The sequence below is a fragment of the Physeter macrocephalus genome, chromosome 5 (assembly GCF_002837175.3).
Source record: "Physeter macrocephalus isolate SW-GA chromosome 5, ASM283717v5, whole genome shotgun sequence".
Lineage (NCBI taxonomy): Eukaryota > Metazoa > Chordata > Mammalia > Artiodactyla > Physeteridae > Physeter > Physeter macrocephalus.
Window position 1 is genome coordinate 2,624,298 of NC_041218.1, and position 17,910 is coordinate 2,642,207.

General features: G+C 42.3%; 1 protein-coding gene across 7 annotated transcripts in view; it reads right to left on the reverse strand.

The window, feature by feature from the left end:
• Positions 1-17,910, reverse strand: part of RBM33 (RNA binding motif protein 33) — a 117,843-nt gene that overhangs the window by 38,542 nt on the left and 61,391 nt on the right. For all 7 annotated transcript variants that reach the window (XM_028489520.2, XM_055084723.1, XM_028489519.2 and 4 more), the window contains one exon: positions 17,113-17,171. In XM_028489520.2, coding sequence (XP_028345321.1) covers positions 17,113-17,171 — 59 coding nt within the window. The remainder of the gene's footprint in view (positions 1-17,112; positions 17,172-17,910) is intronic.

Sequence of the window (17,910 nt, forward strand, 5' to 3'; positions counted from 1 at the left end):
GATATCCTACACTGGTACTGATTACATCTGCACTAGGAGTTTCAATGGACTTGCCTTCTGTCTTCCACTGCCGCGTTCTTTCCTCGTTTTAAAACTACTCTTGGGCTTCCCTGGTGGCACAGCGGTTGAGAGTCCGCCTGCCGATGCAGGGGACACGGGTTCGTGCCCCGGTCCAGGAGGGTCCCAAGTGCCGCGGAGCGGCTGGGCCCGTGAGCCATGGCCGCTGAGCCTGCGCGTCTGGAGCCTGCGCTCCGCAACGAGAGGCCACGACAGTGAGAGGCCCACGTACCGCAAAAAAAAAAAACCAAAAAACTACTCTTATTTTTGTGTGAAGCCGATGAAATACATGGTGTGCATTTGCATGGATATTTTGCCAGGTAACTTAAAAAGAACATTTATTAATAAAGTATTTCTTTATAAAATATAGCATTAGTATCCTGTGTATAGTTTTACAGGCCTTTTCCCTCATGTATACATGTATTTCAAAACTTTCTGGATGATAACAAATTAGCAATCAAGGTTCAGTCATTTTGTTGCTGTCGTTGGCCGCGCCACGTGGGATCTTAGTTCCCTGACCAGGGAGCGAACCCAGGCCCCCTGCAGTGGAAGCGTGGATTCTCAATCACTGGACTGCCAGGGAAGTCCCCAGCCTTTTTTTTTTAATGTTTAAACGATTTTTCTTGGAGTGGCCCAGAAAATAAAATTTAAAATTGTCTGCCCTCTGGCTTGTGGCAAGGTTTGACTGGTCACGCTGCCTCCAATCCATGCAATTTGACTACATAAATTAGCAACGTTCACCTAAGTAACACCCCGTTTCAGCTGTACGGCTTGTTGCCTTAAACTAATTTGATGTATGCCTGACCGTCCCTCTTCTGGAGGGGGGAACACCAAGAAGGAGTTTCGAATAGATAAATACAGAAGGGACAGATAAGATTCATTAACACCACCAAAGCCTAAAACAATCTATGGGATGTAAAAGGTAAAAGAAATCACTGAAATTTAAAATCTTTTTAAAATGAAATTTATGTATTTTTCATGAGGCTTTAGCTTACAAATAGTAAAATATTAACACCTACTTGAAGACAGAAAACATTTTCAGCCTTTAAAGTGTATTAAGAAACGATAGCTCTCTTCAAATACCTGAGCTGTGATCACTTACAAGCAGGTGTATGTTAGCCTGCATCAGATCACTAGGGCAGGGTTTGTCTGGATACGGGTTTGGTGCGGTAGATCCCAGCCAGGGAGCGAACGGCACCACGAAGCCTCAGAAAAGCCCCCTGGCTATGGAAGTGCCCCACAGCAGGGGCACTGCTGCACCAGGAAAGGACCTCAGGCCCGTCTGTGTTCTGAGAATCAGGCGGCAAGCTGAAAGACGGAGTTGTGAACCCGGGCCAGCGCTGGAGCAACCAGCAACCTGCAGGCCCGTCTGCTGAGCTGGGCACGGGGTGGCATCAGGACGGCTCCAGGCAGGACAGGGAGACCTGGGGGATGATGGCTTGGTGAAATGCAGGGGCTGGGACTCGGTGGGTGCTTACTTGGTGTAGTCACCTGGATTCAGTGTCAATTCTCTTGCTTCTCTGGCTGGTCTGACAGCCCTGGGGGAGCTTGGTGAGAGACTCAGGACCCGCCTAAGAACCCAGGCCGGAGCCTGAACCAAGGCTCAGGTCCGGGCACCGTCAACCAGAGCGGGAGATAATCCTTTCTACTCACAAGGATTCTCAGCCTGTGTGTGTGCAAGCCATGCTGCCGACACACTCCCACCGTACAGCGGATAACGACGGCAGCGACTGGCACAGAATTCACACAAGTAACCTTGTGAAGCCAGCGTGAGCATCTGCTTCACAGTGAGAAATAATGAGGACCCAGGCGTGACGGCAGCAGCTTCCCCCACCTGTGGCTCACAGACTGCCCGCCAGGCCCTGTGCAGAGCCCCTGACCACCTCAGCTCATGAACGCACAGCACAGTGACATCGGGGGGGGGTGTGTGTCCTACTTCACAGCCAAGGAAATCGAAACCTAGGACATTCAATAATGTGTCCAAGGTGACACCATTCTTTTTTTTTTTTTTTAAATCACAGATTTCAACACCCAAGAAAAACAAGTTAAAATGAGGTAGTGGAAATTTCATCCCATATGGTATAAATCTTGTCAAAATGACTAAATTTGGGGATTTTAAAAACCATACTTTCCCCTGACTTAGATATGAAAATGATCATCTAGAACATGAATTCTGGAAACCATCACATCCTATACAAACTTCCATATACTACTGATTTCTTCAGGAAATGTTCACTCTATACTTCTGTTTCAGCCAAAACGTGAGCCCTCATTATACAAACTTCATTTTCTCCCGTCCCTCCTTCACTCTCTCACCAACCCGTCTGTCCTGCAGCCACACTGTTTTAGGAGACCCTGCATGCACGTGGGCCCCAGCACCCCACTTCTCTACGGGCTGCTGAGTTACTGCCGGATAATACTCCCCGTACGCTGAATCGGACTCACTCTACGCTTCTATTTACTCTTTTTTTAAAAAAATTTATTTATTTATTTATTTATTTATTTTTGGCTGTGTTGGGTCTTCACTGCTGCACGCGGGCTTTCTCTGGGGGCTACTCTTGGTTGCGCTGTGCGGGCCTCTCATTGTGGTGGCTTCTCCTGTTGCAGAGCACGGGCTCTAGGCTCGCGAGCTTCAGCAGTTGTGGCACACGGGCTCAGCAGTTGTGGCTCGCGGGCTCTAGAGCGCAGGCTCAGTAGTTCTGGCTCACGGGCCCAGCCGCTCCACGGCATGTGGGATCTTCCCGGACCGGGGCACAAACCCGTGTCCCCTGCATCGGCAGGCGGACTCTCAACCACTGCGCCACCAGGGAAGCCGAGTCTCTATTTACTCTTAACGGGCCCAGCAATGTCCCTCACAGTTTCCCCTCCTCCTGGTCAACCCTCCCACTGTCCGGGACATTCTCCCTTCTCTGAGCATCTTCTAGTCCCTCAGCCTCCTGACCTGCCCTCTCTCACCCTCCTACCAGGTAAGATGCTTCCTACCCACCCCCCGTCAGGTGTCCCCCGCCCCCCCCGTGGGGCCAACAGTGCTCTCTGCGTTCTCGCTTCCTTTCTGCCCCCTCCGCTTTCATTCAGCTACAACTACAGAGAATCTTCTGGCATGAATCATGTGTTTGTTGCTAATTTTTAGCAGCAGTCTATTTGTTAAAAATTTTAATTCTCATTCTATTACTGCATTTGGTCAGATTTTTCACTTAAAAAATAGAACCAGTATGCTGAATTATAACAGCAGTTGAAAGTATTACGCTACTGATTCGTTGACAAGCTTTCAATCTGAACTACAGTCAGCACACTTCAGGACTCATAAACTCATTAGCTCTATCAGTCACCACTATGCTAAAGAGTTGACAAAAAAGGACAGACACAGGGAGACGTGTCAGAAAGGAGGACGGGAAGAGTAAAATGCATTTTCTGAGAAAGAGGAAAAGTCCTCTGGGCCTATTTCCACTTAGCCCTTCAGTACTGTGTTGTATGAATAGCTAGAAAGCAGCATCACTCGTCGTGGGAACTTCTACTGACTTACAAATGTTTCGCCGATTCCCATAAGGGGTAAAGCAAAACTTAACCTCTGTTGTTCAGAACCACTGTAATCACAGGCCCCAGTCCAGCACTGCTCCTGCACCCCAGCTCGGCCCACTTCCACTTCCGTCCGGTGTGGGTCACTGCAGGACACATGGGGTTTTGCACAGTGTTGACATCGGCAATGCCAAGACCTAGAAGGCAGAACTCAGCCCCATAAGAATGACTCCAGAACTGCTCCTTCACTCAGCTTCATGGAAGCCAGGGAGTGCCAGACTCTCTTTGTCTTACTTCCCTGATTCTGCTCACAATTAGAAGAAGCCTGGAAAAGCTTCCTGACTTTTCTGTCTTGACTAATAAACACAGCTTTCTTCATTATTTAACATGTGAAGCCCCGATATTTATTACCACTTTTCTTAGCAGGCTCGCATCATGCTGGGAAAATACTCGGTTTCTTCTGAAATACGTGGTTATTTGTAAATTCCATGAGTGCATTTTAGTGCCGCAAGCCTCACCCTCTGCTGACGAAGCTCTGACCGGCACTGGTCATGCGGCTGCTGCCACAGGGCTCTGTATAACCTTCTCTTCCTCCTTCCATTAGACAGTTAATTTCAAGTCCTCCCAAAGATAGGTTTTCTCATTACAGATAAGGCAAAATGTAAGTGGAAAAGTAGACTGGTTTCCCTCCACTGTAAGTAGAAAGTCTGCTAAATCTTGATTTTTTCCCTTGCCACAGGCTGAGATCAGGGAAAGTATTCGCCCCTTAGCCCCTTCATCCTTTTCTAAAAGGAAGCAGGGGGCTTCCCTGGTGGCACAGTGGTTAGGAATTCGCCTGCCAATGGACAATTGGACACGGGTCCAAGCCCTGGTCCAGGAATATCCCACGTGCCACGGAGCAACTAAGTCCGTGAGCCGCAACTACCGAGCCTGCGCTCTAGAGCCTGCAAGCCACAACTACTGAGCCCGCGAGCCACAACTATGGAGCCCACGAGCCACATCTACTGAGCCTGCACACCTAGAACCCGTGCTCCGCAACAAAAGAAGCCACCGCAACGAAGAGTAGCTCCCGCTCACTGCAACTAGAGAAAGCCCGTGCACGGCAACAAAGACCCAATGCAGCCAAAAATAAATAAATTAATTTTTTTAAAAAGTTAAAAAAAAAATAAAGTAGTCACTGAGTTACAAGAATAAACTCAAAGAGAGACTGATAATTTCAAGCTGCCTGAGAACTAGGTACATTACTTCTTGGGTCTTTCAGATTTCCTGGGAGATTATATTGAATATTCCTAACTTCTCAAGACATTTTTTGGTATTAAACTGAAAATACACTGGGATCATAAATCTTGCCCCCTCGGAATTTTAATACTGTGATTTTCATCTCTTCCCCAAGCCTTCTTCCCTCTTACTAATCATCCATGTGCTAACTGCATATACACAGGCATTCAAGTGTTAGCCATACAGAACAAAGCCCCGGAATTCTTTCTCCATCAGTAATATTTAACTAGAACTTTATTCTTACTTCCAAATGACCCCCTATTATATAATATATAGTATATTATACTGATATTATTATAATTACAATTAATAAATATATCAGCTTCTGACAATTAACGTGTTTCCTTGTAAGGTGAAAGACAAATCAGCACAGATCTCCTTGCTGTGCTCTCATTCTGAGTTCAACACAGAACAGGTATTACCAAGTCCTAGTAATTTTACCTCCTATATCTCCCTCAAGTCCACCCCCGCCTCTCTCTACCCTTCACCCACAGAGCCATGAGGGCCGAGACCACGACTGTTTCATTCACCAGTGCATTTCCACGCTCGGCACAGAGCTTGGCACAAAGATGCCCATAACACGTAAGGGATGGATGACCCGCCTGACTCGAAGGCGAGGGGAGCCGGGCCCCACATCTAATGGAGACTGCCACAGCACGCCCAGCAGCCGGCTGCCCAGGAAACACACGGTCAGGGAACGGCTGACAGCCTCAGGAAGCAAGCAGAGGAGGGTGGACTGTGCTGACCAGGGCGCCGGCGACCAGCCCCGAGGCCCACGAGCCGAGCGGACTTGGAGCACAGCCAGGGCAGCAGGACCAGAGAGCAGCCAAGACCAACAGGCCCTGACCCTCCAACCTAACTGTAGGAGAGAATTTGCTGTAACTTGTCCTGTAATGATGTGATATAATTAGAGAGGAAAGGTGACATGAACCTGGAGACTCTCGTGCTCACCCTATGACCACGTCCCTAATTTTAGAGAAGAGGTTTGTTCCCTGAAGAATGAAACTGAGGTGGATACTGGGTGGGGTATACTTCCAGCGCTGCTGTTAAGGAACACAGCCCCGGCCAGCGTCCCCACCTTGCCTGTAGATCCAACTGAAGAACCATGCACCTGTAAGATGAATGAAGCCAACAGGGCCTCATGACCAAGTCCCTGGTAGATGGCGCGTGACCAGAAGTGATGTGGGCTGGTTCCAGGCCCGGTCAGTGAAAGACAGCCTCCCGTGAATAACCTTCCCTCTTGCCCCACCTGCCGGAGGGTGGAGAGGGAGGCCCCTGAGGGCCAGAGGAAGATGCCCAGAGGGTGATCTGAGCGAGAAACAGGCATCCCGGCGGCGCTGTGAAGTCAGTCCACTCTGGCTGATACTCCCACGCTGGACGCTCTGGGGCCATCGCCGAGTCTCCTTCACCGGGCCAGCACCACATGCCCCAGGTGCTGCAAATGCCATCCTTGGCCAAGGACTGCCTGACATGGCCGCGCACTCTGCCCTCTGCCCCAGGGTGGACAACTTACGCTCCAGAGCGTTGCCCTCTGGGGGTCAGGCCAGGGCTGGGAACTTTTACCTGAAACCGCATCTGACCCTGGGGGCTCCACCTCCTTCCTGTCCTGCATCCCCTGTGCCCTTATACACAGTCCCGGGCACCCCAAATGCCCCTCCCGGGCCCTGCTGCTGCCAATTCTGCAGAGAGCCCCTCTGCTATCTCCCTCAATCCTGCCGACAGCCCTATGAGGGAGCTACTGGGCTCACAGAAATCTTTTGAGCACTTAAAGCACCTGCGCAAAGCACAAGGTTAGAAAGCACAGGTCACCTATGTCCAGAGCACGGACACATACCCACCATGCTATCTACTGCCTGCTGTGAACAGCAAACGGCAGGGACTTACTTTCACATCCCCTTATCTGTCTCAGTGTCTTACAATCACATACGTATATGTAATTGCATGAGAGTGTGTGTGTGCGCTTTAGAGTTAAGAAAACCAGTTAAATACTAAATCCAGTCAAGTCAGACAGCCATGGACATTCCAGGCTGGCCTGAATGGCTAATACAAATTAGCAGTTCTTATCTGATCAACCCGAGAGACTGATAAGGGAAGGAGGACCAGAGAGGCTATCTACAGCTTAGAAAGAAATAGCTGACTCAAGCTGAGTAAACAAGGAAATTTCTGGCTTTGGAAGGTGGCTCAATAGAATAAGAATGGAAAAAGAGGGGTTTTGTGGGCTTAACCTTGAAACTAAATGACACTAGCAAGGTGTGGGAACCTGGGACAGCCAGGTGGAAGGCAGCGGGTGCCAGCTAAGATCATGGCAGCTGACCCGCAGGCCCCCAGGAAGCTGAAAGCCACCCTGAGGTGTACAAATGAGGGAGGCCGACACTGGCAAAGAGACAGCTTTAATGATAAATGCAGCGTATCCATCGAGGAAGAAGCCCATTTCCAAGAGGGCAAATGCCTACGTAAGAGGATTAGAAAGAAGAGGGCAGATAATACAAGATATTATTCCGAAAGAAAGACAATGGCTGATACATGAAATAAACCACAGTGATGGCTGATACATGAAATAAACCACAGTGACAACGGCTACTTCTCTGGCGATGTCAGACCATGCCGGACACTAGGGAGAAACCATCTGGGAAGATAAGCGGGCCCCTAGTTGCCTCCATTTGCCTCAATGGATAACAGAACTTGAGAGTCTGAATATGTAAACAAACTGAAAATTTTTCAGCTTTAAGGTCCTAGAAGCTGCTTACTGACTGTTATCAGTATTGGCTTTATGAAATAAAAATTTAACAAATAGTAGGTATCACTGAGCTCACAATACCATTTTTCCTGTTTTCTGTTCTGTTTTGAACACAGATGTCACTTTCTTTTTCTCAATTTACACAACTTAAATTCTGACCACAAGGCTTTAGCCACATGGAAAAGACTTCCCATGGCTTACCTAGTATAGATTCTCACTTCTTCCTTAGTAACAGAAGGACAACACTGTGCCCAGCTAGAAGACCACCAATCCCAGCCTGTGACAAGGCGAGCTGGCACAGTTGGACAGGGCCTCTGGGAAAGCTCACTAGGGGCTGCCTGACCCTCCTCCTCTTTCAGCCTGTAACTTGGGTAGGGCAAAAAAACGGATCTCTGACGACAACACAGAACTGCTATACCCACCCAGAAGAACTCTCTTTTTTATGCAAAAAATATGACACTCAGTTTGTTAAGTCACTGTTAACTGAGTTTTCCGTTACCTGCAGCCTCATTCACATCCTGACTGATAAACTAAGAAACCAAGTTTCTTTCATAAATACAGTGCCAAGAATCAGGCAGAACCAGTAACTTTTCCTTTAAGGGATGAAGAAACTCAGGTTTACAGAGTTAAACAATTATCCGAAGTTACACTGACTTGTGGTTTGTAAATGCTCTTTCTCCCCTCGTGCACTGCTTCCACTGCGGCCAACCTGTCCTCAGGAAATGCTGAATAAACCGTCGTTCCCGAGTCTGGCGCTCACTACCTAAATTCTCTTGATGCGATCATTCATGTAATAGCATCTGCCATTTCACAAGTAGAAAGGATAATAAATGACCAACTCTCTCTAGAAAACGAAGAATTATTTTAAGACTGTTAGTGAGCTGTAAATACCTCACTTAAGAGAACTTTTATGACTACCATAATTTTGCCTTTTGAAAGAAAAAGCTACCATAATCCTTTCAAATAACTGTTTTGCTTTTCTTTATATCCCTTTAAAAGTCCAAGGTAAGAAATTATCATTCTCCCACATATAATTCTTATACAAATTGTACTTTCTTTTTTGCATCTCTTGTTAATTATGTGATGTTATCTACGTTAATCCTATTCAGGAAGAACTGATAACTTCAGTTACAAAAAAAGAAAGATGAAAACTCTGCATAAATTGCTTAGCACAAAGTTAATCATATAATGCAAAGAATAAAGAGGCTCTAACAGCTATTATGTGACTTATCAGCTTCCCTGAAAGGGTCAGTTGGTATATTTTAATAAGACTAATTGAATACCTTAACAATGTCATTGGAACTTCATGAATCTTTCAATAAATTACAGCCTCCGCTACAACATCTTTTCATTTATTAATCTCACTTAAAATGCAAAGAACTATATAAGAAACCAACAGACACTTGAATGCCTCTCAGTTAATTCTGATTAAATGATGGGTTAAGTGCAAAGAATCAAGACCACTAGTGACCCCCGACGTAATTAGAATTATAGCCCGTTGTCACAATGTTAATCCTCTTATTTCAGTATTTTCCATAGATATTTTTCTTTCAGGTTATGCCTTGTTTAAATACCTACATTCATTTTCCTAGAAGGTACTCGTGTATTTGCAGATGCATTCTTAACATTCTGAAGCACCATATACCCAGCAGCAAGTGCTAGGTTTCACACTGGAGGTGCTGGGGGGAGGAGGAGGACACCACATGAACTTAAATACGCTAGGGTATTTAAGGTTACTGGTTCAAGCAGTGAAGCTAGAGCAGGCAGTGCAAGTTATAACACTGTTACTTTAGTACAAAATACTGTTTCTGATGGTCAATAAGAAAGGACAAACCACTGGCAGGGGCGACAAAAGGGATGATCGAGCCTCAAAAATACACTGTGCTGGGAGCAAGAGGCCAGGCTCGAAATGAAGCATGCCATGTGGTTCCATTTATGCGCCACAATTTGAGGAGCAAGAAGCAGATCAATGGTTGCCAGGGGCTGGGGTGGAGAGAGGGGCTGCCTACAAAGGGGCAGCACAAGGAAGTCTTCCGGGGAGATGGAACTGTTCTCTATCTTAATTGCAGTGATTACACAACTGTATGTATTTGTTCAAAATCAGAGTGTACATCAAAAGGACAAAATTTTTAAAGTTTAAAAAAATTCAAATCTTTTGGAAGAAGTGCTTTCAGGTGCTTTAAAATAAAACAGGGCCACTTTCAAAGTTTAAACAGAACTATGGCTCTTCAAGGACTCCTGGAAAGATAAACATAAAAAAAAAATTGGTGTGCTTTGCAGGACAAATCAGTAAAAACAGGACAGATTTTCTTGGCGTGGAAGGAGTTCTAAGACTTTGAAACTGTGTTATTGTCAGCATTTCATTGGCCGAGCTATTAAATTACAGACGGGCAAGTCGTACTCAAAGTTCCAGCCTACTACACAGTGAATGGCGCTGTGTCTGGCAGGATCTATGAAAGGTACTCAATTCAATGTAACAGTCTTACTTAGCCAACAATGAAACAAAACAGGGCATCACACTTTTACAATGCAGTGTTTACACTGTGACTTAATGGCTGGACTTTATGACCTCAATGAGTACTCCCTGGTCTTCCAGTCACTGGTGTGGATGCCCACCACCCTCTCTCCACACAACACTTGCTGACAGGACAGCAAGTCAAGTCAACAGGGCACTGAATTTTATAACCACCATATTTAATAGCTGTTACCGCCGTGCTTAGCTGCTCCTGTTACTGCTGCAGATGGGAATGCACTGATATGATTAAATCTGATGGTATGATAATGTATGGTAATCATGATTAATCAGAAACCCACTAGCAAATGGAGGATGTTGGGTATTATGTCACCTGCATTTTAAAATGCATTCTCTTGCTGCAAGCCTGACAATGTTTGACAGGGGGAAGGCCCTCCTCCCACATTCACCTGCTACTACTCAGAGATCTGATAAGAGAAAATGCCCATCATTCCTTACCCATCTTAAGTGCTAATAATTACAAGGCATTGTAGGCAAGTTGTAAAAAGAGTAAGGGTTCAAAAGAAAGACTTCCTTTTCCTAGACAGAATAACGTCTGGACTCACATCTGCAAGGGCTATAATCAGAGAGAAATGTAATTTGATGCAGCAGTCTCATCAAACATGATGTGCATGAAATGCCATATAAAATACATCCAGGAAGTGTCAATCACCACCACCTGATACCATGCATCCGCGTTACATGGAAACACCGTGCAGTCAGACCTACCTGTGAGGTGCTAAAACTACACAGTAAACACAAATGGAAATCTCATTTATTGGGTCTACCTAATAAGGTAATCACTAAGGAGACTAAATTAAACTTAGTATAGTAGTCTTTTTTAAACATAATTTTTAGTTTTAATTTAAACAAAGCTCACTGGGAAATTATTCAGTAGCCAAATTACTCAGTATTTAACTGGCTACCCTGAAATAGCAGCATTTACCAGAAACACCAATGCAAAATGAATGACTAAATAGGTTTTTAAATAGCCTAGGTCAAGAATCTTCACAATGTGAGTTACTTGAAATTTATCTGTATGCTTACTTGACACTGAAAACACTTTTAAAAATATTATTAGTCAACACTTCAGTGTTGCTTTTTCAAGTGGACAAAGTTTAAAAACAACAAACATCTCTTTGAGGACAAATACATTAACTGGATAGCCATACTTATGGATAAGGAAAGGACTTAAAACGTTAATGACAAAAACATCAGAAACAGCCTTTGTGGAAAAGAGAGATCTATTAAACTAATGTGTGAAACAAAGAACATGGAGCTGAAAACAGAATTCAAATAGACACAAAAACAGAAGCTGACTTGCAGAAAGGTAAACTAGTCTCCCCATCCTTGCTCCCTTGCAAAAACAAAACAAAAAAGAGGGCTTCCCTGGTGGCACAGTGGTTAAGAATCCGCCTGCCAATGCAGGGGACACGGGTTCGATCCCTGGTCCGGGAAGATCCCATATGCCACGGAGCAGCTAAGCCCGTGCGCCACAACTACCGAGCCCACGTGCCACAACTACTGAAGCCTGTGCGCCTAGGGCCCGTGCTCCGCAACAAGAGAAGCTGCCGCGATGAGAAGCCCGCGCGCCGCAACAAAGAGCAGCCCCCACTTCCCGCAACTAGAGAAAGCCTGTGTGAAGCAACGAAGACCCAATGCAGCCAAAAATAAAGAAATAAATGCATTTTTTAAACACACACACACACACACACACACACACACACACACACACACGAGAAAACCACAACTGTCCTGTGAAATCACACTCAAAGGTCATGGCATGAACAAAAATGCTTCAGGAGTGGACTGCGGAAAAGTAGGCGGCTAGATGGCAGGATGGGGCAGAAGAGAAGGAGCTGAAATGGAGGAAGGACGAACAGTCACTCTATGGCCCCCGATCTCCTGAGGCACGTGCTTCCTTCCTGTGCCAATCTGCTCTTGTAAGTAGTCGCTATTTCTAAGGTACATTTTACATTCAGCAGATTAATATTCTGATATGAAAATAAGTATGAAAAAGATTCATTCTGATATGCTTGCTATCAACTGAGATATACTTACGATTCCAAAAAAGATTCATAACTCTGATATGAAAAATTAAAATAGTCCTGGGAATAAAACCTTAAGTGAGAAGAAAGCACTAATGGCTGTATCTGTAACTAAAATTAAATACGTGAATCTAATTTTTAGAAACCTAAATTACAAAGCACTTCACTAAATTCCAAAAACAAAAGAAATCCCATCTGGATGCAAAGACTAACATGACAAAAGAAGTGCTGGCTGGCAGTGAGCTTAAAAGCTTAAGCAGTATTTTCTAAAATGATCAAAAATAAGGAATCCTTTTCTTATTATATTTATTACTTTGACATTCAAACTTTTGTTTCAGAAACTGTTTATTCAATTCTGTAAATAAAATTCATTAACAGGAAATAAAAATATTAGTATTGCTACATTAAGCATAGCATAGAATACCATATTTTGGTCTAAGATTGTGATTTAAAAAAATAACTAAATAATTCTGTAAAAACATTGTGTTTCATATTAGGTTGTCTAGAGTCCTCTGTGATTGTTTAATTAAAAAACTGGATGTGTTATCACTTAGTACAATTTCTAGGCATACTAGTTCTAAATTAAGAATTTCTCAAGTTTTCACAAAATTGTCAAACAAACTGGACCATTAAGAAAGTAAAGTGTTTACCAGTGTTGGGGAAGAGAAGGAATATCTTAGCATCTGTATCCTAATCCCATTAAAACTGGGAAATCTAGTGGTACTTCTGTCTACTGCCTGCCTTTTTCACTCTTTAGTCAACTGGGTAGAGCTGAATTCTTGTATAGTTAAATGTGGATAATGTAATTCTATTGTGCAAATTCATTTATGTATTCTTGAAAACAACAAAAAGTAAAAAATTAAAGTATACACCCCTTCTCTACACTATTAATTTTATGTAGGTTCCTAATAAATAGCAAGATAACTCAACATTAAATCCCTGTATACACTTATTCAACAGCTATTTATCTGGACTTCTGTGCACAAGGCCTGGAGTCAGGTCGGCTCCGCAAGACACAGGATGCCTGGGACTCTGTACAGACAGGACTCGGGTCCTTACATCAATACAAGCACGACGCTGTCGACAAGAGCACGACCTACTCTAGGAGCAATGGGAATTCGTTACGGGGGCTTAGGCTGGGGAAAGACAAGATCGCAATCAACTTTGCTTTGCTCGATGTATTTTTTCTGTAGTTCACATCTTTCTGTGTGCCAAGGAAGCACACTGATTCAAACAGACCCTATGATGAAACGGAAGTCAGGCTTCCTAACATGTTTTACCAACGTGTGTGTGCGTGCATGCTCGCATGCGCCATATGTGTGCGTGTAGAGTCATTTTACAAAGCAAAATTCAGCCTAACAAATGACTGAAGTCCCCTATGGAAAAGTACCAAGAAAGGGCCTGCAGGGCACACTGCCATCAGTAAGAAATTGCCCAGGGGCTTTGTTAAGCCACAACAGTACTGTCTTCAGGAGGAAAGTTAGGCTTCATTGACCTATGCTTATACGTTTTATAGTTTTAAGGACTAGCTCTGTGCAGAGCATTCTGCATAGGAGAAACTCACTAAATGGTCATAAAACTACACCTACATTTATAAAAATCCAAGTATAATCTATTAGCAGAAAAGGAAAAAAATAATTTTACTCAGAAAAGATATATGCACCCCAATGTTCACAGCAACAGTATTTACAATTGCCAAGATGTGGAAGCAACCTAAGTGTCCATCAACAGATGAATGGGTAAAGAAGATGTGGTACATATATACAATGGAATATTCCTCAGCCATAAAAAAATGAAATTTTGCCATCTGCAGCAACATGGATGGACTTGGAAGGCACTATGCTAAGTGAAATAAGTCAGACAGAGAAAGACAAATACTGTACGATATCACTTATATGTGGAATCTAAAGAATACAACAAACTAGTGAATATAACAAAAAAGAAGCAGGACTCACAGATATGGAGACCAAGCCAGCAGTTAAGGGCGGGGGCGGGGGTGGGGGGGATACAGGGGTGGGGAAATGGGAGGTACAAACGACTGGGTGTAACATAGGCTCAGGGATGCACTGTACAACATGCTGAATATAGCCAATATTTTGTAAAAACTGTCAATGGCAAGAAACCTTTAAAATTACATAAAATTAAAAATTAATACTCACAAAGATATTTTTAAAAAAAACATTTGGCGTACGTAAAATGACAGGAGATGGCCTAGAGTTACTCTCCCTTCCCAACAATATTTTGATGGACTATTAAAAAACCTAACACCTCTAATGTAATTTTTAAAAAATAGATTCCACACCCGATTGTTCTCTCTAAGGGAGACTGATTGCAGAATTAAGTAGAGCACTGCATTTTCAAGATCACAAGTTTACTGTAACTTCAGTTTAAGAACCAGCGTTTGGGGCTTAAAGATACATATTGGTGCAGTGGTTAAGAATCCGCCTGCCGGGCTTCCCTGGTGGCGCAGTGGTTGAGAATCTGCCTGCTAATGCAGGGGACACGGGTTTGAGCCCTGGTCTGGGAGGATCCCACATGCCGCGGAGCAACTAGGACCGTGAGCCACAACTACTGAGCCTGCGCGTCTGGAGCCTGTGCTCCGCAACAAGAGAGGCCGCGATAGTGAGAGGCCCGCGCACCGCAATGAAGAGTGGTCCCCGCTTGCCACAACTAGAAAAGCCCTCGCACAGAAACGAAGATGCAACACAGAAAAAATAAATTAATAAACACCTACCCCAAACATCTTTAAAAAAAAAAAAAGAATCCGCCTGCCAATGCAGGGGACACGGGTTTGAGCCCCCGGTCCAGGAAGATCCCACATGGCGCAAAGCAACTAAGCCCATGCACCACAACTACTGAGCCTGCGCTCTAGAGTCCGCAAGCCACAACTACCGAAGACCCAACGCAGCCATAAATAAATAAATAAATAAATAAATAAATAAATAAATAAATAAATAAATAAATAAATAAATAAATAAATAAATAAATAAATAAATAAATAAATAAATAAATAAATAAATAAATAAATAAATAAATAAATAAATAAATAAATAAATAAATAAATAAATAAATAAATAAATAAATAAATAAATAAATAAATAAATAAATAAATAAATAAATAAATAAATAAATAAATAAATAAATAAATAAATAAATAAATAAATAAATAAATAAATAAATAAATAAATAAATAAATAAATAAATAAATAAATAAATAAATAAATAAATAAATAAAAGATACATAATAAACAGCGGTAAATATTTCTGAAATTATATCACACACATGACTAATTTCTAGGCCAACTCCTTCCCATCAGCCCCAAACACATCCCACCTTAAAAGGAGTAACAAAACATTACGCCTTGCAGAAACTTCCAAGAGCAGTTCAATAATATTTACCACCCTCAGAGTACAATATAACTTAAAAATAAGTTCAATTTCTCACAAAGAAATTCTGTTTTATTATCCTCTTGTAAAATCCTCAAGTATTATGAGGTTTGCTTCTTCCAGTATCAGATACAATTATATCTTGCACAATCAAAAATTATAAGTAGATAAAAACTGCAAATGATTATTCTAATTTTATATTTACATACATTGCTTTATGATTTAAGCTACAATTGCTTTTTCACATCAAGTTTTATCGTTATATTGCAAATAAAACATAAACACAAGTCCAATGAGGATTCTAATGCAGAAGCTCACAACCCTGAAAACAGCAAAAAGTACATTTTTTTAAATGTCAGTGCTTTACAATAACTAGCAGTTAAATTACTTCACCAAAAGAAATATATCTAATGACTAAAATCATACCCGCTTATCCTTGGGTAATACAATGAATAAATCTTAGCTATTTAGACAAGTGCTTCAAATACAGAATTGTACTCAATAAACATCACCTAACTTTTAAAAATAACTAGTTTTTAGAACTTGATAAGTAATTTTTAAAAATTAGCTAATACATGGTATGAAACCAGTAAGAATCAGCTTCAGAAATCATAATTCATAAATAATAATTACAAATCAAGGAATTTTCTTAAAAACACTGTGAACCTTAAATCCAATACTGATTTTTTGAATAATCATCTGACTACACATCTAGATATCCTTCATTAAAACCTTTTTGCTAAATGCCCCACGTAACTATGGTACCTACTGAAGCATCGAAGCTAGAGTCAAGTAGGTCATTTAGGCATTTCCTGGATATCAGATTGTTTAGGCTCAACAAAAACTACACCTGTTTTATATACAAACTACATTATCTGGTCCTTGTTTCCTCGAAATTGTTCTTAGAGAGAACATGTTCTCATTGATTTCACAAAACCATGAACTAACTACAAATCAAACCAAAAACTCAAGTAAAACGAAATTTACTTATTTAAACAGATATAACTATTTAATGGACGTTTTTCTTCTACTTAAAACATGTTACAAGAATGGATAAAGTGATGGGAACTACAGGAAGGTGTGGGCAGGAGTGTTTTCTCTTAAAGATATTTTAAAAAGAAAATCTCCATTTTAAAATATAAAACCAATGGCTCATGAAGACTTCTGAGGGTTGTTTTAAAAACAAGTAGACATATCATTATTATTCCCTAAAATTGCACACACATACCCGTACTTACCCAAATGCACATGCTCCCCCCACACACACGATAATAAAGGCCCTTTTTCACTTTAACATAAGGCAACAATAAAATCAAAATTCATATTCTTTAAGACAAAAGGCATTCTACTGATGATCCTGATTCAACAATTTTACAGTTAAACAAAATTAATTCCATTCTCAAAAATCCACTGACCTTAAGCTTTTAACCAACACTTTCCACTGCAAAAATTACTGTCAATATTTACGAATCCTTAAACTTACACGTAGCCGGAACCACTTACGCTCGCTGTATTAATATTCCCTCACCAGCGTATGCCCACCCCTGTCAGAGCAGGGGCAGCCACGACTTACTCACCGGGAATCTCTGGGGCCCCACAGCAGGTCTCGGCTGGCTCGGGACTGGCAGCAAGGGCACTGCAAGAAAAACGCCTTCGTTAAAAACACATCCAAACCCACCAGAAAAGGAGTACAATGTGTTAAGCTTAATAAAAAGTATATACTATGTGTATAATACAAATAATAAGTTTACACTTAAGCTACGTGCTGAATATTTTTACAATTCCATAAAGGGAAAGGGGAGGGAACTTCTGTCTTCAGTATACAATAGCATGAGCAGGAGCTTAAATTTCAACAGTGAATTCTTATTTAGAATTAAAATATTTTGCAACAAAAGGCGATATTATTCCTCTACAATAAAAAGCCTACTTTATTTTTGACATCCATACCCAGGTTATCCAGGCTATCTAATCCGAGTTATATTTTCTGACTCCAATCAAATACGAATTTAAACCCAAATCCTCTAGGATCCTGAAAGAGAGAGGAGGAGGGAAGGAGGAAGTGAAGCAGGCAGAGAAAGGAAAATACACACACCCAGGGTATTGTGACAAAGAATAATCTACTCAAAAACCTGCTATGCCAAGACTACCAGTTTGTCTTAGTTTTGTGTTTAAACAGGCTAAACTCTCATCAACTTACCAGAAGAACAAGGAGCCAAATAATTTTAAAACAGACATTTTATCATAGGGAAGAAGCCAGATGCTAGTTTCACACCGTGGGGCTAAATCAGATTTGTTTAAGCTATTTAAAACGTATGCCTTATACTGATTTTGAGGGTGAAGAAAATGCCCACCCGAGCGGTGACTGCTACATGGTA